The 23,732-nt window shown below is 40.9% G+C and overlaps 5 protein-coding genes and 1 long non-coding RNA gene across 15 annotated transcripts; 4 read left to right on the top strand and 2 right to left on the bottom strand.

The window, feature by feature from the left end:
* The first annotated feature begins 303 nt into the window (after positions 1-303).
* Positions 304-4,259, top strand: zdhhc4 (zinc finger DHHC-type palmitoyltransferase 4). Of its 4 annotated transcripts, none has more exons than XM_061756857.1 (7): positions 304-459; positions 743-807; positions 923-996; positions 1,767-1,945; positions 2,036-2,161; positions 3,190-3,434; positions 3,637-4,259. In XM_061756857.1, exons 1-7 carry the CDS (start codon positions 447-449, stop codon positions 3,934-3,936), a joined length of 1,002 nt encoding a protein of 333 aa, XP_061612841.1. In that variant the 5' UTR covers positions 304-446; the 3' UTR covers positions 3,937-4,259. The 4 variants fall into 4 exon arrangements, with proteins under 4 accessions (XP_061612841.1, XP_061612840.1, XP_061612842.1 ...); XM_061756858.1 differs by having other exon boundaries at positions 314-625; XM_061756856.1 differs by having other exon boundaries at positions 312-807.
* Positions 4,260-4,835: 576 nt separating this feature from the next.
* On the top strand, positions 4,836-9,642 carry pgp (phosphoglycolate phosphatase). 2 transcript variants are annotated; one of them, XM_061756863.1, is made up of 3 exons: positions 4,836-4,905; positions 5,019-5,697; positions 7,934-9,642. In XM_061756863.1, the coding sequence occupies exons 2-3, from the start codon at positions 5,103-5,105 to the stop codon at positions 8,263-8,265; spliced, it is 927 nt and encodes a 308-aa protein (XP_061612847.1). In that variant the 5' UTR covers positions 4,836-4,905; positions 5,019-5,102; the 3' UTR covers positions 8,266-9,642. The 2 variants fall into 2 exon arrangements, with proteins under 2 accessions (XP_061612847.1, XP_061612848.1); XM_061756864.1 differs by having other exon boundaries at positions 4,884-4,955.
* bricd5 (BRICHOS domain containing 5) lies at positions 4,846-12,910 on the top strand. 4 transcript variants are annotated; one of them, XM_061756867.1, is made up of 7 exons: positions 4,846-4,905; positions 10,099-10,197; positions 10,267-10,398; positions 10,468-10,620; positions 10,701-10,808; positions 12,003-12,156; positions 12,593-12,910. In XM_061756867.1, exons 2-7 carry the CDS (start codon positions 10,129-10,131, stop codon positions 12,685-12,687), a joined length of 711 nt encoding a protein of 236 aa, XP_061612851.1. In that variant the 5' UTR covers positions 4,846-4,905; positions 10,099-10,128; the 3' UTR covers positions 12,688-12,910. The 4 variants fall into 4 exon arrangements, with proteins under 4 accessions (XP_061612851.1, XP_061612850.1, XP_061612849.1 ...); XM_061756866.1 differs by lacking the exon at positions 4,846-4,905 and adding an exon at positions 9,790-9,942; XM_061756865.1 differs by lacking the exon at positions 4,846-4,905 and having other exon boundaries at positions 9,790-10,197.
* A 328-nt stretch (positions 12,911-13,238) lies between these two features.
* Positions 13,239-17,421, bottom strand: mlst8 (MTOR associated protein, LST8 homolog (S. cerevisiae)). 2 transcript variants are annotated; one of them, XM_061756862.1, is made up of 8 exons: positions 17,377-17,421; positions 16,483-16,547; positions 16,246-16,408; positions 15,953-16,028; positions 15,709-15,861; positions 14,563-14,687; positions 14,293-14,456; positions 13,239-13,535 (listed from the first exon to the last, which is right to left on the bottom strand). In XM_061756862.1, the coding sequence occupies exons 2-8, from the start codon at positions 16,496-16,498 to the stop codon at positions 13,417-13,419; spliced, it is 816 nt and encodes a 271-aa protein (XP_061612846.1). In that variant the 5' UTR covers positions 16,499-16,547; positions 17,377-17,421; the 3' UTR covers positions 13,239-13,416. The 2 variants fall into 2 exon arrangements, with proteins under 2 accessions (XP_061612846.1, XP_061612845.1); XM_061756861.1 differs by lacking the exon at positions 17,377-17,421 and adding an exon at positions 16,962-17,096 and having other exon boundaries at positions 16,483-16,534.
* On the bottom strand, positions 16,971-23,326 carry meiob (meiosis specific with OB-fold). 2 transcript variants are annotated; one of them, XM_061756855.1, is made up of 14 exons: positions 23,033-23,326; positions 22,803-22,860; positions 22,518-22,649; positions 22,362-22,434; positions 22,080-22,275; positions 20,674-20,774; positions 20,479-20,531; positions 20,227-20,322; positions 19,977-20,066; positions 18,635-18,779; positions 18,369-18,555; positions 18,204-18,290; positions 18,058-18,127; positions 16,971-17,109 (listed from the first exon to the last, which is right to left on the bottom strand). In XM_061756855.1, exons 1-14 carry the CDS (start codon positions 23,087-23,089, stop codon positions 17,093-17,095), a joined length of 1,362 nt encoding a protein of 453 aa, XP_061612839.1. In that variant the 5' UTR covers positions 23,090-23,326; the 3' UTR covers positions 16,971-17,092. The 2 variants fall into 2 exon arrangements, with proteins under 2 accessions (XP_061612839.1, XP_061612838.1); XM_061756854.1 differs by lacking the exon at positions 16,971-17,109 and having other exon boundaries at positions 17,809-18,127; positions 23,033-23,319.
* LOC133469603 (uncharacterized) lies at positions 16,981-18,333 on the top strand. The gene is made up of 2 exons (XR_009785740.1): positions 16,981-17,117; positions 17,687-18,333. It is a non-coding gene; the product is annotated as an uncharacterized LOC133469603 (long non-coding RNA).
* Positions 23,327-23,732: the final 406 nt, after the last annotated feature.

Here is a 23,732-nt window from a genome sequence, read left to right on the forward strand (position 1 = left end):
TACTTCAATTCATGGAAAATAGGATCAAACACGAAAAGAAATTTACTTTGTTGTGTTACGTTGACGTTATCACACTTTCTTTTTTTTTTTTTACTATGTTAAGCATTTAAACATTTTATACATGACAATAACAATACAATTTTAAATATGACATTATTGTTGTTTACACAAAACATTAAATTCATACTTGTCAAGAAGTAGCTTTAAGCTTAGTTGTCATTTCCAAACTGTATCAGTCTGTTCATGAATGTTTAGTCCCACCCACCGCAGTTAGCTTTGGATTTAGCCACATTGGTGCTAAGGAAGTAGCATTGTTTACAGGAAATAGCTGTTGTAGCGTAAAAGTGAAGCGGATAAACGCGTCGCTCGCCACAAAACCTTAGCAACAATGTTAAAGTGTGATAATATTGAGTTCAAGTTTTGAGAAGAAATGGAGGGGATGACCTATGAGCCCAGGCGGTACGGATAACGTGTACTGTACCTTGCTAATGCGAGCTTCCTAACGTTAACCTATCCACCTGACTAGTTTCAATGTGACGGGCATTTCACTTTTGTCATACGTTTTGCCCCACCTTTGAACAAATGACTGCGAACATTTGATAGTGGCGATAGCACTGGCGTCGCGGTGAGTTTGCACCGCGAACACCTGTTGTTTTTTCCCTGAAAGTAGTCCCGTGAGATATGGATTTCCTCACTCTGTTTGCTATTTACGTGGTGGTGGTGCTGACGTGCATCGTTTTAGTCTGCAGATATTCGGGGCAACAGCAAAATAATCCATTCAATATTCTCCTCAACACAATATCAACGGTAAGCCATGTGGAGTATTTAGTGATATTTCCATTAACTGACTCTGGAGGGCGCTGCTGGAGTAAAAGGGAAATGATCATGCCCGGTGAGATGTACTTGTGTTTCTCCCTCACAGGTAGTTGCACCAATTACTCCAAAATGGCTCCAGCGGTTGTTCCAGGGAACCTTGCACAGATTGTTTCATCAAAGGTATTGTACACTACGTTTGCACAAGGATTCACTTTATACTTGTGCATAAAAGAAACCCTATGAAAAAGCAACCCTTCTTTACAAAAATAATAATGCATGATGGAATAGAAAGGCAGAACTTTTTGATATTGTAATGGGCAGGCGCCAGATCTGACCCTCCATCTGTATCATTGAACGTGGCCTGCGAAAGCTTGTCACAATTTTTCTAGTTGTCATGAAAATGATGATAACCAAATGCAGGGGCAATAATGCCATACGATTTTTGTGTGTGTGTTGTGTATGATTATTAGGGATCCCATACATAACATATTCGTTAAGGGACACAAAGTGGAACTGCCTCATGTCCTCGCGACACGTCTACTGTGTAAACAAACACAGTGCAGTTCAGCTTCTAGCTCACGGACGCATGATGCAAACACAACTTCCAGCGGTGTTTACACAGCATTTGTCTGCATCCTTCATTTCCTAAAAAGAAGACAAGCTATTGACATCTCACTTTCCTTTTAAAGAAAATATTCAAGCTGTTGTTTCATTTTGAATGCTATTGAATCTGTTCATCTTAACACAAAACACAGGCAGTTTTGCATTTTATTCCCTTACTGTGCCCCATGTGAACCAAACCGTAACTTTTGAACCAAGGTGCGTACCCTACGACATGCCCCCAAAAAACAAGTTGGACACCCTTGTTGTGATCAATAATCACTCTCAATATTCTATTTTCATGCTCTCAATATTCAATATTCTAATGTGCCAATTTCTTGTCACCGTAGGAGCAACATGTTCATCTATCTGCACATCCTTTTGGAGGGCATTGTGTATGCAGAGTTCTCCTATGAGGTTTTTGGTTACTGCAGAGAAATGGGCATCTCTCTGACCAGCCTGTCTGTGCCTTACGTCCTGCTTGCCATCAACACTCTTTTCTACTACCTTTGCATCAAGAGAGATCCTGGTATCTTTTTGGCTGTAAATGAAAAACCGTATCGTGTGTGTCTTGTCTGTTTCACTCTCAACCTGTTCTTCTTTTGGTACCATCTGACAGGCACTGTGACAAAGAAGAAACTCTCTGGCCTTTTGCACATGTATCCATACGACAGGAGGCTGTTTCACCCGGGCATCTCTTGCCCAACATGTCATCTTATCAAACCTGCCCGCTCCAAGCACTGTAGTGAGTTCTTTGTTTCCGTTGTTCCAGATATTCTCTACTTCATGAGTTTATTGTTGTACTTGGAGTTCTTTTCTCTACCTTCACAAAGACTGCATTTGGATCTTATCATTTCTGATTGTTTGTACCCATACCTATGTTCATTGCCTCTGGCATTGAGAAATCTTTTGTTTAGCAATACAGAACAACTGGCATGCCATATTTTCTCAAAATGTGGCCTCCACTCTCATAGAGAGAGAGAGAGAGAGAGAGAGAGCCATGCCCAATTTACACGCACAGTGTGTCCGTTATTCCTTTTCAGGAAATAGATAAGAGGGGGTCCATGTAGGTAGCTGTAATTTCCTTCACAATATCAGTTACCGCCTCCAGAGCAGCAATCATATTTGGAGCATCTGTAAAGATAAAAATGATTGTATATTTATTAGGGACGGGACTCGATTTAGCGGCACGGTGGCCGACTGGTTAGAGCGTCAGCCTCACAGTTCTGAAGACCCGGGTTCAATCCCCGGCCCCGCCTGTGTGGAGTTTGCATGTTCTCCTCGTGCCTGCGTGGGTTTTCTCCGGGTACTCCGGTTCCTCCCACATCCCAAAACATGCATGAATTGGAGACTCTAAATTGCCCGTAGGCATGACTGTGAGTGTGAATGGTTGTTTGTTCCTATGTACCCTGCGATTGGCTGGCAACCAGTTCAGGGTGTACCCCGCCTCCTGCCCGATGACAGTTGGAATAGGCTCCAGCACGCCCGTGACCCGAGTGAGGAGAAGCGGCTCAGAAAATGGATGGATGGATGGATGGGACTCGATTTAAAATAATAAAGCTAATTAATGAGGCTTTATAATGAATTAATCTTGATGAGTCACATTTTAATTTTCTAACAAAAAAGCAAAAAAAAAAAATATTATTTAGTGGACGACTGTATCAAATAATTGACACAGATGAGGAATATTGTTAACCATCGTAAACCGAGGACCCCTGTATTAAGATTTAAAATTGTAGGAAGTGTTCACTATAAACAGAATTTGTATTTCAGGGGTGTGCGACAGGTGCATTCAACGTTTCGACCACCACTGCGTCTGGGTGAACAACTGCATCGGTGCCCTCAACACGCGTTACTTCCTGCTTTACTTGTTCAGTTTGTGTGCAATGGCGGGCAACATCGCCATCCTGACTGGCGATATGCTGCTTGAAGCCGTGCTGCTTTCAGGGCTCCTGAGGGCCGTCTACATTGATGAGTACGGCCAGCAACAGCCAACTGACCCGCTATTTGTCACACAGGTAAGAGTCAAAACTGCTGTTTTGAGTTCTTAACTGGAGTAAAATGCTCAAAAATAATAATATGCACTCTCACAAAAGTGAATACACCCATCACATTTTAAAAATATTTTATTATATTTTTTCATGGGACAACTGAAGAAATGACACGTTGCTGTAATCTAAAATAAGTCACATTGAAATGTTTTCCCTTTTTCCTTTGTAGCATCTGTTCCTGACCTTCCCTCGAATCGTCCTTATGCTGGGCTTCGTAGTCTTTGTCTTCTGCCTGCTAGCCAGTTATGCCCTCTTCCTTTTCTTCTTAGTGCTCATCAATCAGACCTCAAATGAGTGGTACAAAAGTCGAGGCTACGTTTGTCAGCACTGCCACCCAACTTCCACAGCCGACCATTTCTGTAGCACGGCGCCTCACAACTCTAAAAGAAACTACTACAGCCGAGGGTTCCTCCGAAATTTGGGAGAGATATTTTTTCCTCGAGAGCCGGTTGGGAAAAAAGACACTTAGGAGAACGTCTCTGTGCTGTTTACGTCTTCAAATCAACTACGGGTTCCGGGAAAATTAAGTCACCCACACACTGTCATGGCTTGGAAAAGTTCCCTAACTAAGGAAGAACACATGCACTCTGCATTCCTTTGTTACTGCTACGTCATTGAAATTTTTTTTACTCTACTAGTATATATTTTTTGTTTTTTTAGGAGATTCTGTGTAATCTGTGAGGGGATTTCTATATAAAACATTTTTCTAATATATTGACAGACTTGGATGAGTGTCCCTCAGTTATTATTATTTTTTTTTAACAATTAAATTGGATTTATTCGTAATGAGAATTATTTTCTGAGTTATTTACATACAATGATGTTGCCACAACACACAAAATAGAGTACTAAAATTCTGAATAATATATATTCAACTGCAGTTTTTTTCTCATTTGTCACTATTCAGATAACTATTTTATCACTTAAAATATGTTCAATCCCTCCATAAATAATAATTGAACTTTAGAAGGCTGCCTGAAGAACTGTGATGGAGAACTATGCATAACCACTTAAACGCTATGGTGCCTCTGAGCTGAAATGCAAAAGGAGGATAATGAGGATTTCAATGCTGGTTAATGCAATCACTGCATATCATGGGGTTCACTGGATAGCAGTATATTTAATATGAAAATTGTAGTTACAACAAGTATTTGGACTCAGACTTATGAGTTAAGTGCACTTTTTTATTATTATTAGATTGTGAAATTACAGCTAATTTAAAAACTACAGGACTTTCCAATATTCATGTCGATATTACCTAAGTTAGGAACGTCAAATATTAAAACAGTATACAAAGTAATTTCAAAAGGGAAATTGTAGGCAGGCTTGAAAAGTGACGTATGACCGGAAGTGGGCGGTCCTTCTTTGGTGGGTCCTGTGTCTTTAAGCCGGTGCGGAAGTAAAGTAATTGCTGTGTTACGACAACGCTCACTAACAGGTCAGCTTTTATAAAAGTATTGCATGATACACTTTTTCTTTTTAATTCCAGTAAGTGGGACTCGTTGACATGTTCTAACTTGCTTTGGAGTTGTTGTTTTCATTTTCCTGTAGGGAGAGCGAACTGCCGTCGTTTGCGCGAAGCACAAATTAAAATAGCGCGTTTATTTTTAACTCTTGGGCTCCACTTGTCTCCTCATGGCCGGGTCGAAATGCGTGCGACTTAGCGGCGAAGTGGCCAAGCAACTGCTGGACTCTGTGGACAGCGTCCTGTTTGACTGCGACGGGGTGATCTGGAGGGGGGACCAGGCCATCCCCGGTGCCCCTCAAGTCATCAATTTGCTCAAGGAACACGGGAAGAAAGTCTTCTTCGTGACCAACAACAGCACCAAGACGAGGAAGATGTACGTGGATAAAATGTCCTCACTGGGCTTCAACGCGACCGAGGACGAGGTGTTTGGGACCGCGTACTGCTCCGCCATGTACCTGAAGACTGTGTGCAAGCTGCAGGGCCATGTGTACCTGATCGGCAGCAACGCCATGAAGCAGGAGCTGGAGGCGGTCGGCATCCAGCAGACCGGACTGGGACCGGACCACGTCTTCGGCAAGCAGACCGACTGGGCCACCGTGCCTCTGGATCCTGAGGTCAAGGCGGTGCTGGTCGGGTTTGATGAGCATTTCAGCTACATGAAGCTGAACAGAGCCATGCAGTACCTCACCCGGACGAACTGTTTGTTTGTGGGCACCAACAGAGACACCAGGCTGCCTCTGGAGGGGGGCACGGCCGTCCCAGGTAGGAAGAACTCTGCTTGCATCTTGGGTCGGGTTGCATTTGTCATAATGCAGTACCTACAAAAATTAAAGTAGGTCGACTGAAATATCGCCCCACACCTCATTCACGTTAGTTTAATTCAGTCCCACTCCCAATTATCTATGCCAGCTCTCTCAACTTTTTACTCCAAGTGCCACCTCAAAAAATAAAATAAATACTTTGCTCTCCAAGTACCACCATGTTGACCAATGTTAAAATTCACTCGCGTAGTAGGCGCAAGTCTTCACCAAAAACGAGACAGAGGTTTTATTCCTAAAAAGTATATTTGTTATTGTAAGCACTGCGCTTCAGAGGGGGGGGGGGAATGCATTATTTCATTTAAAATATAATGCACATTAAAGTTCACTAAAATGTGTACATAAATAAATGTTTGAAAACAGAAGATCACATGAAAAATTTAAATTGTATTGAGCTTGAAAGCTAAATACAACTAAACTGTACTCAGGCAATGATTCATTCACGAACCTCTAGAGGAAGCTTGAATACCACTTGTAGTACATGTATCACACTTTGGGAATCACTGATCTGCATCATGCCATGCAGTTTTTACAGACATTTGTGAACCAACTGTCACGTTGAAAGCACCAACTGAATTGAAGGAAAAGGATGGCACACTGGGCCTTAGTGGTTAGAACAGTTGCCTCACACATCTGAGGTTCATGGTCCAAGTCTCAGTTCCGGCCTTCCTGTGTGGAGTTGGTATGTTCTCCCTGTGCTCACATGGGGTTTCTGCGTGTACTTCCTTCCACATTCAAAAACACGAGCCTGTTAAGTTAATTGAAGACTCAAAATTATCTGGAGTTCTGATCGGTTGTTTGTATGTGCATGTGTATGTTCACAATAAACTGCGCTTGCCTGGAAACCATTCCAGGGTGGAAAGCATCAAAAAGTCTCTCTCTCAAAAAGTCACCTGGGACGGGCTCAAGCTAATGAGGTGAAGCGCTATAAGCGCAATTAAGAATCATATTATAGACTGTCATGTGTCTGCCAAAGCAGCAGGGGGTGCTATAACCTAAACAATGAGGTCGTTTTGTCAGAAGCCTTTAGAAATTAGTTTCCAGAATACAATGAACCTCTGCTTATTAGTGGTTTGCAATTTACGTACAGTGGTACCTTGCTTAACGAGTGACCTGAGTTTTACAAAATGTCGCTCTGACATTTTTTTTCGCTTTGATATGTGAACAAATATTTTAGATACAAGCGCTACATGGTGGCACAAAACTCAACTCGAAACTCAACAGTAAGCTTCCAGTTAAAGCTTATTGTCAAACTAATTATGAATAAAAGAGAATTATATGTGGTATATTTAAAACAGCCACATCACTTTGAATGTCTGCTAGTTTTATAACGCACAATGCAAAATTCCATAGATGGGCTAACAAATGGCATCTACATGGCAATATTATAATGCTTTCAGCAATTGATATTTGAACGCAAACTGGGCAACACCAAGTGTAGACAGACAATATAATCATACCCACGGGCCTATGTTCGTTATCCTCTGCGAAAAACAAATATTATTTCTATAGCTTACTGGGTCTCTTATTTGTGAAACTCTTCTTTATTTGTATCTGTATGACTATTATACTGCCCCCTGGAGGCCAAGGCGCAGACACCAGAAGGAGCACAAGGGCTGGGAGATCAGTACCATTTCCTTTCATTCTTTCATTTCAATGGGGAATCATGATTTGAGATTCAAGTATTTTGAGTCACGGGCGTGGTGATGGAACAAATTAAACTTGGAAGTCAAAGCACCACTGTATTTAACAAAAAAACAAGTGGAACGGAGGTCTCTTATTTGCTGAGAAACACTCCTATTTGTCATTTTTGTGCTCAGACCAAAGCAATAAAAGTATTACTATGGTGTCATCTTGGTGTCAAGGAAATATGTTAGTCGAATGGTTGTTTGTTTCTATGTGCCCTGCGATTGGCTGGCGACCAGTTCAGGGTGTACCCCGCCTCCCGCCCGAAGATAGCTGGGATGGGCTACAGCAGCCCGCGACCCTTGTGAGGATAAGCGGTAAAGAAAATGGATGGATGGATGTTTCATTTAGAGAAGTAGAAGAAGAAGAGAAGTAACTAAGAGAAAATTGCACACGCAAGCAGATAACTGTAAACTATGATGTCATACCCACCCCTAATTTCTGTTTTCAAGGTCCATCACCTCATTTTATGACCCTCTTCTTGCCACCCCCAGGTACGGGCTGTCTACTGCAGGCCGTCGAGACAGCAGCCCAGCGCCAGGCCGCAACGGTGGGCAAACCCAACCACTTCATGTTCGATTGCGTTGCCTCCCACTTTGACGTGGAGCCCGGCCGCTGCCTGATGGTCGGTGACCGCCTCGACACTGACATCATGCTGGGTTCCAACTGCGGCCTTAAGACTCTCCTCACCCTCACCGGTGTCAGCACGGTGGCTGACGCCGAGGCTAATCGGAAGAGCGGCTGCACGGAGAGGCAGGGGATGGTGCCGGATTATTACGTGGAGAGCATCGCGGACCTGCTCCCGGCCCTGCAGGGACGAGACTAAGGACTTGCTCATAGGGTCACCTAGATTCCATCGTCTTCCAGTTGTCTCGGTTGTATTAATAATTTATTGTCTTTGTGATGTCACAACCAAGCATTATCAAAAGGACACAAAGACTAGATCTAAACTGAGCAGATTTTATACTGAATTATTCATTTAAATGTGCTGTTTGTACCGTTGAAAACAAGCTCGTGCCTCACTCTAAAATTAAATCGTATTTAAAGAAAGCCAGAAGCTAAGTTTTAGACAAAAAGTTATTGAATTCTACTGGAAGTCACTGGAGCAAAGCTAGTACAGGAGAAATATGATCTCTTCTCCAAGTCAGTCAGAACTCTGACAGCAGCTTTATTAGATCACTGTCTACGGAGACTTGTTGGTGCAGCCTGTTAATTGAGAGTTAAAATGATCAAGAGGTGACCAAAAGCATGGAGCAGTTTTTCAGCATCAGACAGCTTTTTAAATTACTCAAAATGGACAGCAACTTCTCATTAAAAGGTAGTAAATGGATGTGATTTGTTCAAACAAAAAAAAAACTAGCCTACTGTGTATCAAATATATTATCATGAAGGATCATAATTAGTTTTTGTAAAAGTTGCTTTACTAAAATATATATACAGTACAGCATATTTTAATATAAAATCCTCATATATTTAAAGACGTGTTGGTGAAAGCGTTCGGAGCAATTGCGTCACACTATGGTATGCTAAACCTGTGCTTGCTTGTTTTCAAAAGTTACAAAGAAATGTATTTTTTTGAAGTACTGTAATATCATATAACAGTCTCAGTGTACCAGTGTCAAGAATCCAGAATAGTATCACACAGTGTTAATCTGAGGAAGATAAATGTGTACTTTAATGACCTCTTTGTGATGAAATCCCCTTGCGCTGGCAACTAACTGTGCAACTGAAGGAAGTGAGTTTCAGTGTGAAATGGAGTCAATGTTTGCAACAGTTACAGCAAGAGGTGAACTGCACCTGCCATGAGCATTTTGGTAGCCTAATGGCATAGTTGCCCAAGTCATATTTGAACGGTTTCGGAAAGAACAACAAATTCGACAAGAAGAGTCCATTTTACTTGATTCAACCATTGCAGATTACCATGGCCTGAATGACTGAGAATCTGCACAGACAAAGAAAATTTTTTTTTTTTTTACTGCGCACATTGGTATTTCCTATTGCTATTGTGACAATATTCTCAATTATGCTGTTAGGCTAACAATTTATATATATATATATATTCCTAATAATAATCCCGCAACCCTTGTGAGGATAAGCGGCTCAGAAAATGGATGGATGGATTGATATTCCGAATAACAGATATTTATGCTGGGGTCGCACAACATGCACTGCTGATAATGATTAAAACAACCTCTTAACATTGCCTCCTTGCGACTTCATGTTAGTTGGGTTCTGTGTTAGTAAAGTCACCTTGTGCTTTCATCTGTCACAAGTACTCAAGAGTTCCATATCACCTCTCCCATGATGAGAGATGCCTTCCATGCCGTGGCTGCTTTTATGCCTTTGTCTATTGTCTGGACTGAGTTAGGCTGCCAAGTGTGTGTGGAGTCCAAAATAATTGCAGGAAGGAACTCGGCGTAGCCTATCTCGAACAATTTGTGGATCCACACCAAAATGTAATGCGTTCTGCCTATAGGTCAACGGGATGAAAACAATCTCCTAGGTAAGAGTTCAGGTGATTCGAGGATTGATTGAAATCAATGAGGAGGGGTAGAGGGGAATGAAGTGGGAGGTCTCTGGGGATGAAGAGAGAGAAAGCAGCCAGGTGACTCGGATCTGGGACAAGCGCTTGTCATTAAGCACAGATCCTTGCCAACAGCGGCGAAAGGAGCAGACCGAGTGAGGAGCCATGATGGGACACAGGATGGTGAGGTGTTGGAATCTTCCAGAGGGCACTTTGGAAGGAGGAGGATGCATGGTAAGCACATCTTTACTTGGTTGTTATTAGTGAACTGTGTCAGCGATTCCGCTGTGCATGCTTCCTTAGAACGGAGGCTCCTCGACTTCCCACCACATCCCCAAAAAAGCCCTCTGTGTCAGCCTCTCAGCTTCCCTGCTCCTGGTATTCCTGACCCTGGGCTTAACTGGACACCTCGGGGTGCCTCAACAACACTCGCAGGTTTTACACGCACCCGGCTCACCAGATCTCTCCACCTATCTCTCTCTTCATCATCATCACCTCTGGTAGTCTACACAGGCTGTGAGATTCACCGGCCCAGACCCGTCTGGAGTCCTGCTCCTCAATCAGTTGGCAGCCGTAGACCAGCAGAACGGCCTGGTGACCTTTTCTGTGACCACAGGGGCGAATCAAACATCCACAGTGCTTTTTGACATCAAACATGTACGTCCATAATAGAGCAATAAAGGGGATACAATGTGGGGAAAATTGTCTGAGCAACTTCTACCCTGTTTTTTTTATAGGGCTTGATATGTTACCGGCCGGTCCACCAGGAGAGCTGCTTCCTGCGGACCATGGAGACATCCGACTACGAGAACGTGCACTCTGTACTTCAAGCATCAGTAAACAAGGTAACAAGGCATTTCAATGGACATGAGTAGTGCTTTTCCACCATCTTGTCATCTATGGGCAATTATAAATCTGTTTGTGGGGGCATTAATTACTTGCGGATTTTCGTTATCCGCCTTGGTTATTCCCTATCGTATGACCCCTGCTATGTGTGGGGGTTTCAATGTAATTTCATAATGAATGGAGGCTACTATATCAGAAAACCTGTATGACTTGCATGGTCTTTTATGGACTTATATGGACTAATTTATTAGAATTCAGAAAATTAAAGTGAAATAAATTATAAATAAGAGAGTCGGTTTCCCCTATGCAGCCACAACAGCTTCCACTCCTCTGGGAAGACTTTCTACCAGTTTGCAGTGATTTTTTTTAAAGGACCTTGCTCCCAATGTCTGCTCTCGTTCATCCCAAAGGTGTTTGAAATGGGTTCTTCCACACCAAACACATCCAACTATACCTTGCAGAAAAGGGACTAAGCGTTGCAGAACCGTCTTGTGGAGATAAGAATTACTACTCACAGGAAACTAACAGTTCTAACCCGACCCTTGACAAATTCATGGAATGTTGTCCTTGATACTTTTGCATTCATAGTGAGGTTCTGCATGACTACCTTTCTGCTGAATCCAAGAGTGATGAAGAAGATGCTTTTAAGGTCTCTCCCTCTCTCCTGCTGGATTCCTCAGAATATGTGAACCCTGCAGCCTGGGCTCTTCTTACAGGAGACTAGAGCAGACACAATGCCCTCAGTGTGTGTGGGGGGCTTTTTAGCATTTAAGACTTTTCTTTTGGAGTGAAATGCTGCCCGACTGACTTCCAGTTAGTTGTCATTTGGCAATTTGAGCAGCCATAAAGACATACACTTGAGTATTTTGCTGCATTTCTGTCATGTTGGCTCAGATGAACCAGATAACCTTAGCTAATCCATGAAAGTGGCTCTTGGAAGTAATTCACAAATTCCAAAGATTATTTTTTAATTGTATTAATTTGAGCCCACCTGCTCACATGCTGTAATTTTAGCTCCACCTGCATAATCTAATGAGTTACTGATACAATGTCGTTAGAAATAGAGTAGCTATTGTGGTTGTAGCTTACAGTATAATGTAGAACTGCACTGCATCGTACTATTTGTTTACTGCGGCTCTAATAAGCCGTCGTAGCATCCTGGTATCTTTTTTTTTTTTTTTTTTTGTCTTCAGCAAAGTCAGTTCCAGCTGTCTGCGAACGAGACCCAGAGGCACACAGAGTTCTTGGGGGTCCTGGCTGCTAGTCAGGTAGATGTCTCCGCCTTGGAGGAGCCTCTGAAGCTTCTGTGTCAGGATAGGCCCATCTACTGGACCAAGAGGGCTGAAGGTAAGCGGCGCAGAACAGACTCCGGCCATCTAGCATTTACATTACACTAATACTGTTGTAATACGACCTATTCCTGTAAATGAACAGATATGAATTTGAATTTAGTCTGACCAGTGGTTTCTGATATTGTTTCACACAAAACTGTTACCAAGGAACATGTCTGGCTGAACGAAACCTTACACTTTTCTATGACTGCAACGACCTTTCTAATACTACAGTAGATGACAAGATGGAAAAAAATAGCAGTGCAAAGGTTGTGGAACTATTGCAGAATCTCCAATTAATCAATCTCTCTTGGGTATTACTGGCATCTTCATGCTGCATTCTCCTCCAGTGTTAACAAATGTATACTTTGTATATTAAATTGAGAACTACACATGCACTATTTGAATGCACTTGTAGTTATTTTACAACTTATTGTTTCTGTCCTTCTCAGGCCCGGGAAAACAGAGGCTGGTCTATTTCTGCATAGACATCTGCTTTCCCAACAACATCTGTGTTTCTGTGTGCTTTTACTACCTACCAGAGTAACTCAATCCTTACCAATCATCTCAGAAAAGGAGGGGAAACTTTTTTTTTTTTTTTAAAGTACTGTCAACAAGATTGGGCCAATGCTGTCAGTACTTTTGTGAGATAAGAGATTGGCAAAATCCCCGTATACATGCCTAGACTCCTTCCTGGTGACGTCCACTCCCCACATGTACCAGCAACCAGTGTAATGTCATTGTTGTTCAATAAAAAATAAAAAACTGGGGTTCTTGCCACTTTGTTATGGATTAACTCAATAACACAGTACTGCAAGACCGCAACTCTGGGATGTGACTTCAAATTCATTTAAATCACAAAATTAAAATTAATTAATTACATTAAATGAATTCATTAAACATGAGAATAAAAACATACACTTGTTAAACTAATGGGAAACTTTAGTTACCATCAATACGGTTTATCAAAATAAAAAAGGCACTTGAACTTATACCTCATTTACAGAGATTGAGTAGCAGTACATAAATACTACTACCCTCTATATATAAAACCAAAATTTTAAAGTGTATCATGAAATGTCATGCACACAACTGAGATCCATTGTTAAGTTTTAATTTTCTCAAGAGCCAGAGAAAAAGAATCAAAACCCCCAAAGATGTATATTTTATACCATTTAGAATTGGAGTCCTTTTTATGCTGTCTTGCTTTCACCGTCACACAGTCCTGATCATCATCATCATCATCATCATCATGATCCTCTTCCTCCTCCTCTACTCAGCTCAACACACTGTCATTAAAGGCCAGACACACCACGGCCTTCTGGTGGCCGCTGTACTCCCTTTTGATCTCGCCGGTCTCCACACACCACAAACGGGCCAAGTTGTCTGAGGAAGCTGTTAAGAAACAATGCAATTGCTAATTAAATTTTTTAAAAAAAACTATACCTGTATGTCAAACGTGTTGTATAAAATATGTATCAGTTTTTAATCTACAGCCAGGTGAACATTTTCTCTGTAGATGAGAGCACGGTTTATTGTATGTTACAGTGCGTCTTTGGAGGTTTTTTTTGTTGTTGATACTTTTACTCCATGATTATACCACATATAATTTAGTTTTTTTAAATTTGCATGTTTTCCCCACACTGGCATGAGTTTCATTCTAAGGAGATGCATGTTAGGTTAATTGAGGACTCTAAATAAACAGTGAAACCATTCACTGAGTGTGAATGGTTTCTTATGTGCCCTGTGACCAGTTCGGGGTGAACCCCATCTCTCGCCCAAAGTTAACTAGTAAAAAAAAAAAAAAAAAACAGGTCATCCATGACCCTAATGAGCAGAGGTGCTTTTGAAAATAGATGGATTGACTTTCTTCAGTGTTCTGATTAGTGAATTGTCCCAACATTTTTGAGGTTATAGCGCCATCTGTTGCTTTGGAATGCACATATTTGCCACAACCGAGGAATGTGTTTTCATTTGGCGTGAACAAAGATTTTCAAAATACTCCTGAAATGAACTTGTGGCCATAAATTCGATTGCAACCTATAAAATATTTGTACTGAAATAAGAAAAAAAGGCTGAACTCAATTATCTGTGACTAAACCCACATGCAGACATTTGGTCAAACATTCAAATGTCATTTGAGCGTACTGACCCGTGACAATGTACTGCGAGTCCCCAGAGAAGGCACAGTCCCACATCCAGCCTCTCGATGTCTCTCCAGGATTATTACTTTTGATGCTCAGCTCAGTCATCAGGGAAAAGTTGGACGTCCTCCAAATCTTGCAGGTCTGATCCGCCGAGCAGGTGGCCAACAGACTGAAGATGACACCGACACCGTTGTCAGGATCAGCTACACTCAAGGGACACTTCATTAGGTAGGTTATGGGTGTATATTGCCAAAGAGGCAAAGAAAAAGACTCACGTGGAATCGGGGCTAAATTTGCAGCGAAGGGAGTAGCGTTTGTGTGCGGGGATCTTGGTTTTGGGAATAAGCTGCGTCACCTCATCTCCCATACCTCCAGCCATGTTCCATACATAACAGTTACCCTATAGAGGAGGACAAAAGAGTTTTATTAACTAAAAAGGTTAAAAGTGTGCTACTGACATATTCAACTTATCCATGCACGCCTGCTTTGTGCATTCCAGTCAATCTGGAAGCATATAGGGCCTTTGACTAACAGCCCACAAAACTAGAAACATACAATTGTCAAAACTATACCTTGCTATCATAATTAATTAGCATCCCACTAATTTTGTTCATTTGCAATACAATCTGGTCAACTAAAAATGACAGGCTCCACGCACACCCATCATATTAATTTCATATTTTCAATTTATGTAAATTATTAATTTGTTTATTTAGTAGAATTTTTATTTCAAAATACTCATTTGACCTATACATGTTTATTTTTTTTTAGTTTTCAAAACTTGATTGATTAATATTGTTTATTTTTACTTGGATTTTCGTATTTTTTGACAATTATTCAATTTAAGAATGTGGTTTTTTTTTTATTATTAAATTGATTAATTTAGTTTCTGTTTACTTTTTGTCATTTTGAATAGTTTTATCATTTTTCATGATTAATTTAGTTCATTATTGTTGGTAACATAACATTTTAATTGTGGAAATCAATATCATTAAATTGGCGGCACGGTGGCCGACTGGTTAGAGCGTCAGCCTCACAGTTCTGAGGTGCGGGGTTCAATCCCCGTCCCCGCCTGTGTGGAGTTTGCATGTTCTCCCCGTGCCTGCGTGGATTTTCTCCGGGCACTCCGGTTTCCTCCCACATCCCAAAAACATGCATTAATTGGAGACTCTAAATTGCCCCTAGGCGTGACTGCGAGTGCGAATGGTTGTTTGTTTCTATGTGCCCTGCGATTGGCTGGCAACCAGTTCAGGGTGTACCCCGCCTCCTGCCCGATGACAGCTGGGATAGGCTCCAGCACGCCCGCGACCCTAGTGAGGAGAAGCGGCTCAGAAAATGGATGGATGGATGGAATATCATTAAATTCTAAAACTGAGATTTAAAACTAAATAAATAAATCCGAAATATGTTGAGAAACTAACCGAGCTGTTGACTGCTGCCATGTAACTGGCATCAGGGTCGATGTGAACTGCGTTGACCGACACCTCTGGCTCAGGAATGAGCTGCTCATTGTGGTCCGTCTTCAGATCCCAAATATGAATCACTCCACTCTGGTCTCCGACTATTAGCTCTGCCTGAAATCATGCATTTGAAGTTGACCAAAATCAGTGATGACAATATACATTCACCACTGCTTGACACTAGTAGTAAACAAGAATGTCCCACCTGGTTTGGATGCAGGCACACACAGTTGATTGGCGCATTCACCTGGAAGATCCTCTGACACTGAAGATTTCGTGACCTGCGTGAGATTGAGTTCAGTTTAACACTATGTGTTTTTTGTTTTAACTTCCTCGGTATTTGAATTTTCATACATTATTTTTTTATTATTATGACTATACGACTGTGTTAGCATAAGTTAGTGAAAAAACACGGCGCCTTCCAACTGACGTACAAATTCGGAACTCCATCGTAATCCAAGGACCCCTGTACAGTCCAGTTATCTGGCAATGGAGTACCTCAGGTCCCATATACGAGCCATGCAATCTTCTCCTCCCGTGTACATCCAGCGTCCGTCTTCATGGAAGCCCACAGAGGTGATGTTCTTGCTAACGCCGTCATAGTTAATCACTGGGTTGGGATTGTTGGAGTTCAGATCATACATGCGGATATGCTGATAACCTTAAAGGGGAAGGCAAAGATTTGTTCTAGACGTACATACCACTCTTTGTAAGGCATTTTTAGATGTAACCAACCTGCAGCAGCAATCATACTCCTGTCAGGTGTTACTTCAAGTGAATTCACTTGCTGGTAACAAAAGCTGTCAAAGAAATAACCAAAGAACAACTTCTGATTGCAGCATGGTCACACACAACATCCATTTATTGACGTATCGTTCAGTGTCATGGGGGAGCTGGAGCCTATCACACCTACAACCTGGACTCGTCACTAGTCAATGACAGTGCTAATATAGAGACAGGTAACCATTCACTTCTCAGATTCAGTCACTGATACTACGCTGCATGCACGGAAGTTAGCAAAGTGAACCACTACACCACCAGTGACTCATCCCATTAAACTTTATCATGAAATACAAAAAAACATGGTGCAGAATCATAAGTGTCAGGGCAAAATCATTTAAATGGATTTGGAACTTGGAAACAAAATAAAAAAGAGAAGCAAATAAGCTGTGTGTCTTCTTCAACCGGAAGTGTGACATCCAATTTAAGGATACAGAGTCCTGGTGCTGGACTGTCCGCGTGCAGATCCCGCTGTGGGCCTGCCAAAAGCGGACTGTGTGGTCGTACCCGGCCGTGGCCAAAATGACCGGGTCGCTGCCCACAGTCCCCTGATTCACGTTCATGCTTAACTTCTGGCTGCCACTGTCAAAGTGAGTACAGTACACCACTGCGTGTCAATTGATATTTCATATGCAACAAAACACGAGGATAATCTCACGCTGTCAGCATCAAAATGACAACATTAATACAAGCAGCAGCTAACGTTAGCGCCGTAGCATAGCCAGGTTAAATAGGTTCGAACATAACATCTGCAATTTTAAAACCCAATATAGTAAAACTGTAACATTGCATAACAAAACGGAATGACTTTAAATCCAGGCTTGGAAAAGTAATGTTTGTTTTGATTACCTTTGCGTTTGGTGCTGGATAACCCTGTACGTCTTTCTAAATAGTCCCCTGAGCAACAAATACTAATGACATAGTTCCGGTGAGGCAGCGTTCAGTGCTGCCGTCTACTGAGCATTCCCCCCCACTCCCCCAAACTAGTTTCAATATTAACAGTACACACACATACTGTAACTATGAAAATAGTAAATTACATATTTTATGTTGAGAAGCTGTCTTGACAACAACATGGGAATTGGATTTTACTGCCCGACTTTGCCTTTTTGCATATCACAATCATGTCTGTTGATTTATCATACTTTTGCCATTTCAGAAATGTTCCAGCCTTTAACCACCTTGCAGATTGCCCGAATGCTGTCGAAATGTCTGCAATTGACTTCCTTAACTATTAGCTGATAAATAGAATTGAGTCCTGTTATGATTTAAGAGACCAGATTTCATTGATGAATGCAGCTTTATTTTAGGTAGATGAGTTAACAGTTGAAAACCTCAGACAAATACAAAACTGTTTTTAAGAACAGCGTGTACAGAATAAGAACTATATAAACACAAACTCTCATTGCTTCTGTATAACGCTTATAGCTTCTGTGTAACACTTGGAACAGATGAACAATTGACTGTGAGTTTTGCATTGAGGTCCTCAGTCCTCCTTTAGCAGGACTGACATGTGCTGCTTCACCTCACCCGGGTCAGCCAGTGAGCAGGCCAGGATCACCGCCCGGACTCCACTCTTTGTCCTAGTGGAGGCGATGATCTAAAATGGAATGTTTTCCAACACCATTTGTAACATGCACTGAATCCTTGAGGTGGAAAGGGAATGGCGACTGTACCTTCACATATATTTTGCATCTCTCCAACAGAAAATTCCACTTCATTGCAGTTCGTTCATTATCAGTCAAATGAGTAAACTGCTCTGTCTGCAGCAAAAGGAAAAGATACAGTGTGTGTTTTACCTCTAAATTTTAATGAGGAACAGTGTGGTTTGTAATACTGACACTGCAGCCCAGCAAGGCCTCGGCCACTGGGCTTCTGAGGGTGCAGGCGCGCAGGGTGCCCGTGTGGTCTGTGAGGTCGACCAGCAGGTCAAAGCCAGTGGTGGATGAAAAGACTTGACCCCTCCCTGGACACAACTGGTTGGTGCAATACTGCATGCCCTCAGTCACCTGGAACTTACACTTGGCGCTGAGACACAGGACCAAAAAAAAAAAAAAAAAAACCTGGGACATTGTTCCAACATGTACCGCATCCTGAGTGAGCATACCAGCGAGTCTTGATGACTTTTGAAACACTGGAATCCAGATCGAGCTTGGAGAAGAAGCTGTATGTAATGCCGTAGGAAGCCTGTGCAGTTTCCTGGCCTTTTTCCTTCAGCTGACCAACCGTGTACACTGCAGTGATTGACTCCACTGCTCAATCGTGAACATCATTAATTTGGGCAATGTGGGGGTCATAACACAAGGGCAATTTTAAAGCATAAAAAAGAAAACCACATTTTATTCCAGCATATTTTTCTCATGCACGCGAATACAAAAGTGGATAAAATCTTGATTAAGGGTAAATTACAGTTTCATCACTATCTATATCGTAAAATTAGAATTTATTGATTAATTTGAGTTTGTGAGTCTGGACCATTTTCTTTTTAAATCAAATTTTCTTTTAGTCACATCTTGAGTTCAAAGCGTGTCTTCTGCTGACATGCACTGCTTCAACTAACAGCATGGCTGTGATAAAAGAGGAGCTAGTTTACAAAAGCACAATCAGTGTTGCCAACCTGGCAAATTTTCCAAGTCCTCAAAAGCAACTATTTTTCCAAAAAATCAACTAGCAACTTAAATTTCCATTTTCCACTATGGAACAGACAAGAGGAATGAGTTAATTTTCACACTTTTCGTATAACAAGGAGCCCAGTGGAATGCAACCGCAGAGTTTATCACGCTGAACATCGCCAAAGACATGGTCCCCATTTATATGTTGTATTAGCAGTAATTTTATCAACATATTGGGAAATTTTGCCGAGGTTGCCATGCCTTACTTTTACAACTCTACATGAGAAAAGATTATGAGAGCGCTGGAGGGGGTGAGAAGTTACTCTTCGACAAGACATACAGTATCAATTGCCGCAATGCAGGTTTTTCTGATTTCACCTTGGCAAATAGTATTCTGCAAGAAAACATTTTTTTGTGGTTTTCTTAAAAAGGAAACTTTTTCAGATAGGTTTTGCGTTTCGGCCATCGATATGGACCAGCCAAGGCACGCAGGTAGACGGCTTATTTTAATGTCAATTATTGAACGTTTAAATTATTTATTACGGCTTGTGGAAGCCCTTAAGTAAAACAAAAGCATAACTTGTTTCGAATAATATGTCATGTACTTCCTTTATAGGCAAAGAGGAAAAATCAATCACTAATCAAGTTGGATTTTTATGAACAAATTCGAAATATTTGTTTTTGATCCATTCTGAGATCTTAAGCACTGTTAAACCACACATTCTAATGTATCTCAATGGGGTATCAAATATCCTGCTACAGTATATTTCACATTAAAATACAGAGGATTTTCTTATAATAATATCAAGAGTCAATCAAGTCTTTATGATAAGTTACCCGGTACATCGTCTGGCTTGTCTTGTTCCAGAGCACCGGATTCCAACATCTCTTTAGCATATCTGCAAAGCAGGCCGGCCTCTTGCGTGTCTGACAACAAATGATGATTGACACGTACGGCAACAAAGACTCATCTTGAGCTTCAACAACATTGCTGCTGAACTAATTCCCTCACATACCTTTTTCAACATTTCTCTGGTTTAATTGTGAACTTTTATGCTTTGCTGAAACGATGTGGTGACATGCTTACCAGGATTGACAGTGATAATGGTTTTGGAGTTGACCGTTGCGGCCATTCCGTTGCGGAATCTGTCAAAGTTAATCTTCGTATCCGCTATAAAGATCACTTGGAATGAGGAATCAAGTCAAAACAAGCGTAAGTCATCTAAAAAATAACAGAGCGTTTCATCTCAAGTGTCCACAGTTATGCTTGCCTTTACTAAGGGAATGTTGATAGGACGTGACAGGCAGTAATAACATTCAAATAGAGATTCATTCCTACCAGTCCCTTTGGGCACTGAAGTCTGAACAAGCTGAATGGCTTCTCTGTCCCAACTGTGAATGAATCAGAGGTCAGGAAGTTAGTCTGGAGAGGCCAGCATGTTCAGCTTGATCTTACCTAAGTCAATCTGATCGTAACAACAGCAAACTGACAAGGAGGAGGCAAAAATACAACACTTGTAAGCGGGACACACACCAGACGAGAGGGAATGAGGAGACCAACTCATCAAAAAGCTTCACTTCCAGCCTCTGTCCCTGGCGTCCATCTGATTTCTTGAAAAGTTTCATCTCTCCAATCTGGCAATGAAAATGGCTAAATAGGAATGAATGAATTACATATTTTTTCTTCTTTCTGAGCTCTGATGAAATTATGTTAATTTAGACCAGCGGACAAGTCAACTACAATATAATGGTAATGAACATAACACGTTCCAGGGGTTGTTCAACCTGTCAATTGTTCATATATGGAATTTTATATTTACCAGTACCAGTATATTTAATATGTAGAGTATATTAAACAAAGAAATCACCAGTTCCACGAATCAAACTTATGCCATCATAAATCTTTTAAATCATGTATGGGTTATGTTTAAAGAAACATTTTGTTGTTAGCTAATCGTCATACAGTATATCGTCACTGTTGGGCCGAAACCCCCTATGTCCAAATTTGGGCAATTAGACTTTATTTTTATTATTATTTTTTATTTTTTTAACAAATCTGTACTTGTGGTCAGTCCCAACGTGTCTGGTCAATAATTTGTAAAAAGAACAATCTTAAGTGTTGAAAGCTGCTTACTCTCTTTGACGATGCAGTGTTAATGGCTTAACTGAAAAGTGCTGATTTTTAAGATGTGAGGATTCCACCCGTTGCCACCTCTATGCAATGACAAGAGGCTATAAAACTTTGTATAGTAAAATGTATAGAAAACGTTCTGGGTCTCAGTGATAGGACAATTGTATTAATAACAAATGACTTCTGTTACAATAGAAATGTTCTGCTTCTCTTTGTCCAAATACAGTTTGGATTCTGGATTCTTGTACAGTTTAGACCATAATTAACTTAAAATTTTTTAATTTGTTAGTCGAGTTCCAAGTTGTTGAACAACCTCACTGTTCGTGCTCCACCAAAGGCTTTGATGCTGTTTTTTTTTTTTTAAACATAAATAGTTAAAATATGAGGTATAGCTGTCGAATGTAATATGATCCAACACAAAAGTAGAATAAAAAAAATATCTGGCGAACATACTTATGCTTGGGGTACTTCAAGAGGGCTATATTGGTAAACACTTGTTAAGAACTGCATACTGAATGGTGTTTCCAGTAAAACTAGCTAAATGAACAAGCCTAAAGTACAGTACAGTTATGCCTTTGTTATTGTGATGCAGTGTACAACTACATCATTAAAATATACAACCACAAAAATATATGCCTTGGTAAATGTATACCCTTCTGACAGTGTTGGTGAAAAATATTTGTGTACTAGCAGAATATCTGCTAAATCTCTTGAATAAGCTCCCATTAGATTATGTAGGTGTACAAAATGTGGCTGACGAGTGTATCAAGGTGCATTTATATGCAAATTGTAAAAAGTTAAAAACCTACTGCTTTCACGGCAGCGAGTATGTTTATAAATGATCCGTCCAGACTCTGCCCGTTGGCCACAACGTCTCCCAGAGGGTAGAAATCTCGAGACTCCTTGACTGGCATGTGAATCAGTGGCAGCAAGCTGTCGCTGGTGTCCATGTCGACACACAGACACACTTGGGAATGAGCTTCTGCCAGCATCAGCTTGTAGGGACTGGGAGAGAGAGAGAATTGTGACATTTGACTCCCTACTGTAACACAACAATTGTGTGTAAACTATGTAACATGAGTAGTAATGACCTTGGTGTTGTAGGACAGAATTTTTCCTCCCTCTCTGGATCTTTGGTGGAAACTAATGGATTGTCAATAGTGACTGTAGATATAATAATATAAGTATGCAACAATATCAAAAGGTAAAATGATCAGGGAAAAATCTTGGGCGGGGGGGAGTCTTACCAACATCACCGATATTGAAACTGTTGGACAGCCCGTTGATGTAGCCATCATTTCCCCAGGCCGACACGTTGATAAAGAAGTCTGGAGAGTCCTTTACGGTGAAGCCAAAAGTGTATCTGTCCACACCAGCATCTGAAATTCACACGGAGAAAGTAAATGAGAAACTTTAACTATACTATAACTAGTCTCCAGAAGAGAGCGCTAGTGGACAAGACACGAAAGCACAAATTATTTCATAATTTGAGCGTACTCTTTTTCTAATGAAAGAATAAATTGGATACATACTTTTTCTGTCAGGGAAGCTCTTAACATCACTTTTTCCTATGATGATGCCAACCACTTTCTGGAAAGGATACCATATTGTGAAGAGAATAGCAATCCACCGTAAAAAGCAGATAACGTCCAACGTTAGTTTACAACAACTTCATACCATGCTCGAAATAAAAATTCCAAACCACTTTCTCGAAAAAAACTGTTACTTAGTAATTTTGTCAAAAGAACATTATTTTACTTACAGGGTGAGACAGTTTGGGATGAAGCTCGGAGATGCTATTGTAGTTAATGGCGGCCATTTTCTGCACTTTTACTCATTAACTATGCTTCCTAATAATGCTAAATACAATATTTCAGTAAGTCCAATAAGGTACCGAGACCAAGAATATCTGTATACCTACAACAAATACTCGACGTTTTGCAAGACTGTGTCAGTCTTTTTTCAATCTTGTGAGATTTTATCGGGGCAAAATGGCTTCATGCACGACAGGTAGCAGCTAGTTTCTTTGGGGTCTTTGGGGTAGTGGGGAATATCGGAATTATGCAAATATCAAGGATATCGTTTGAAAAAACTTGGCTAAATATTGCGTTTGAAAGCTGGTTTTGTACGCTGTATTTGATACTCTGCAATATTGATGGTGTTTTTTTGCACAAAAGGGCTCCTTTTTTTAACAGATAAACGTCTTCAGTTATTTCCTGAACCAATTAATGCTCTTAAACGCAACTCCGCATTCTACTTTCCATTTTCACGTCCTGCAGGTCAGTTTTTCCAAATCTTTACTGAGTCTAAAACACTAACACGTGTGACTTATTTTTTATTGTATTTCATTTATCTCCATTAAAAATGGCACGTCACACCAAGAAATACAAATGTCACAAAACGTAAATGTACTGTACATGTGGACAACATTGTTGGTACCCGTCTGTCAATGAAACCCACAA

This window comes from Phyllopteryx taeniolatus, chromosome 19 (assembly GCF_024500385.1).
Source record: "Phyllopteryx taeniolatus isolate TA_2022b chromosome 19, UOR_Ptae_1.2, whole genome shotgun sequence".
Taxonomy (NCBI): Eukaryota; Metazoa; Chordata; class Actinopteri; order Syngnathiformes; family Syngnathidae; genus Phyllopteryx; species Phyllopteryx taeniolatus.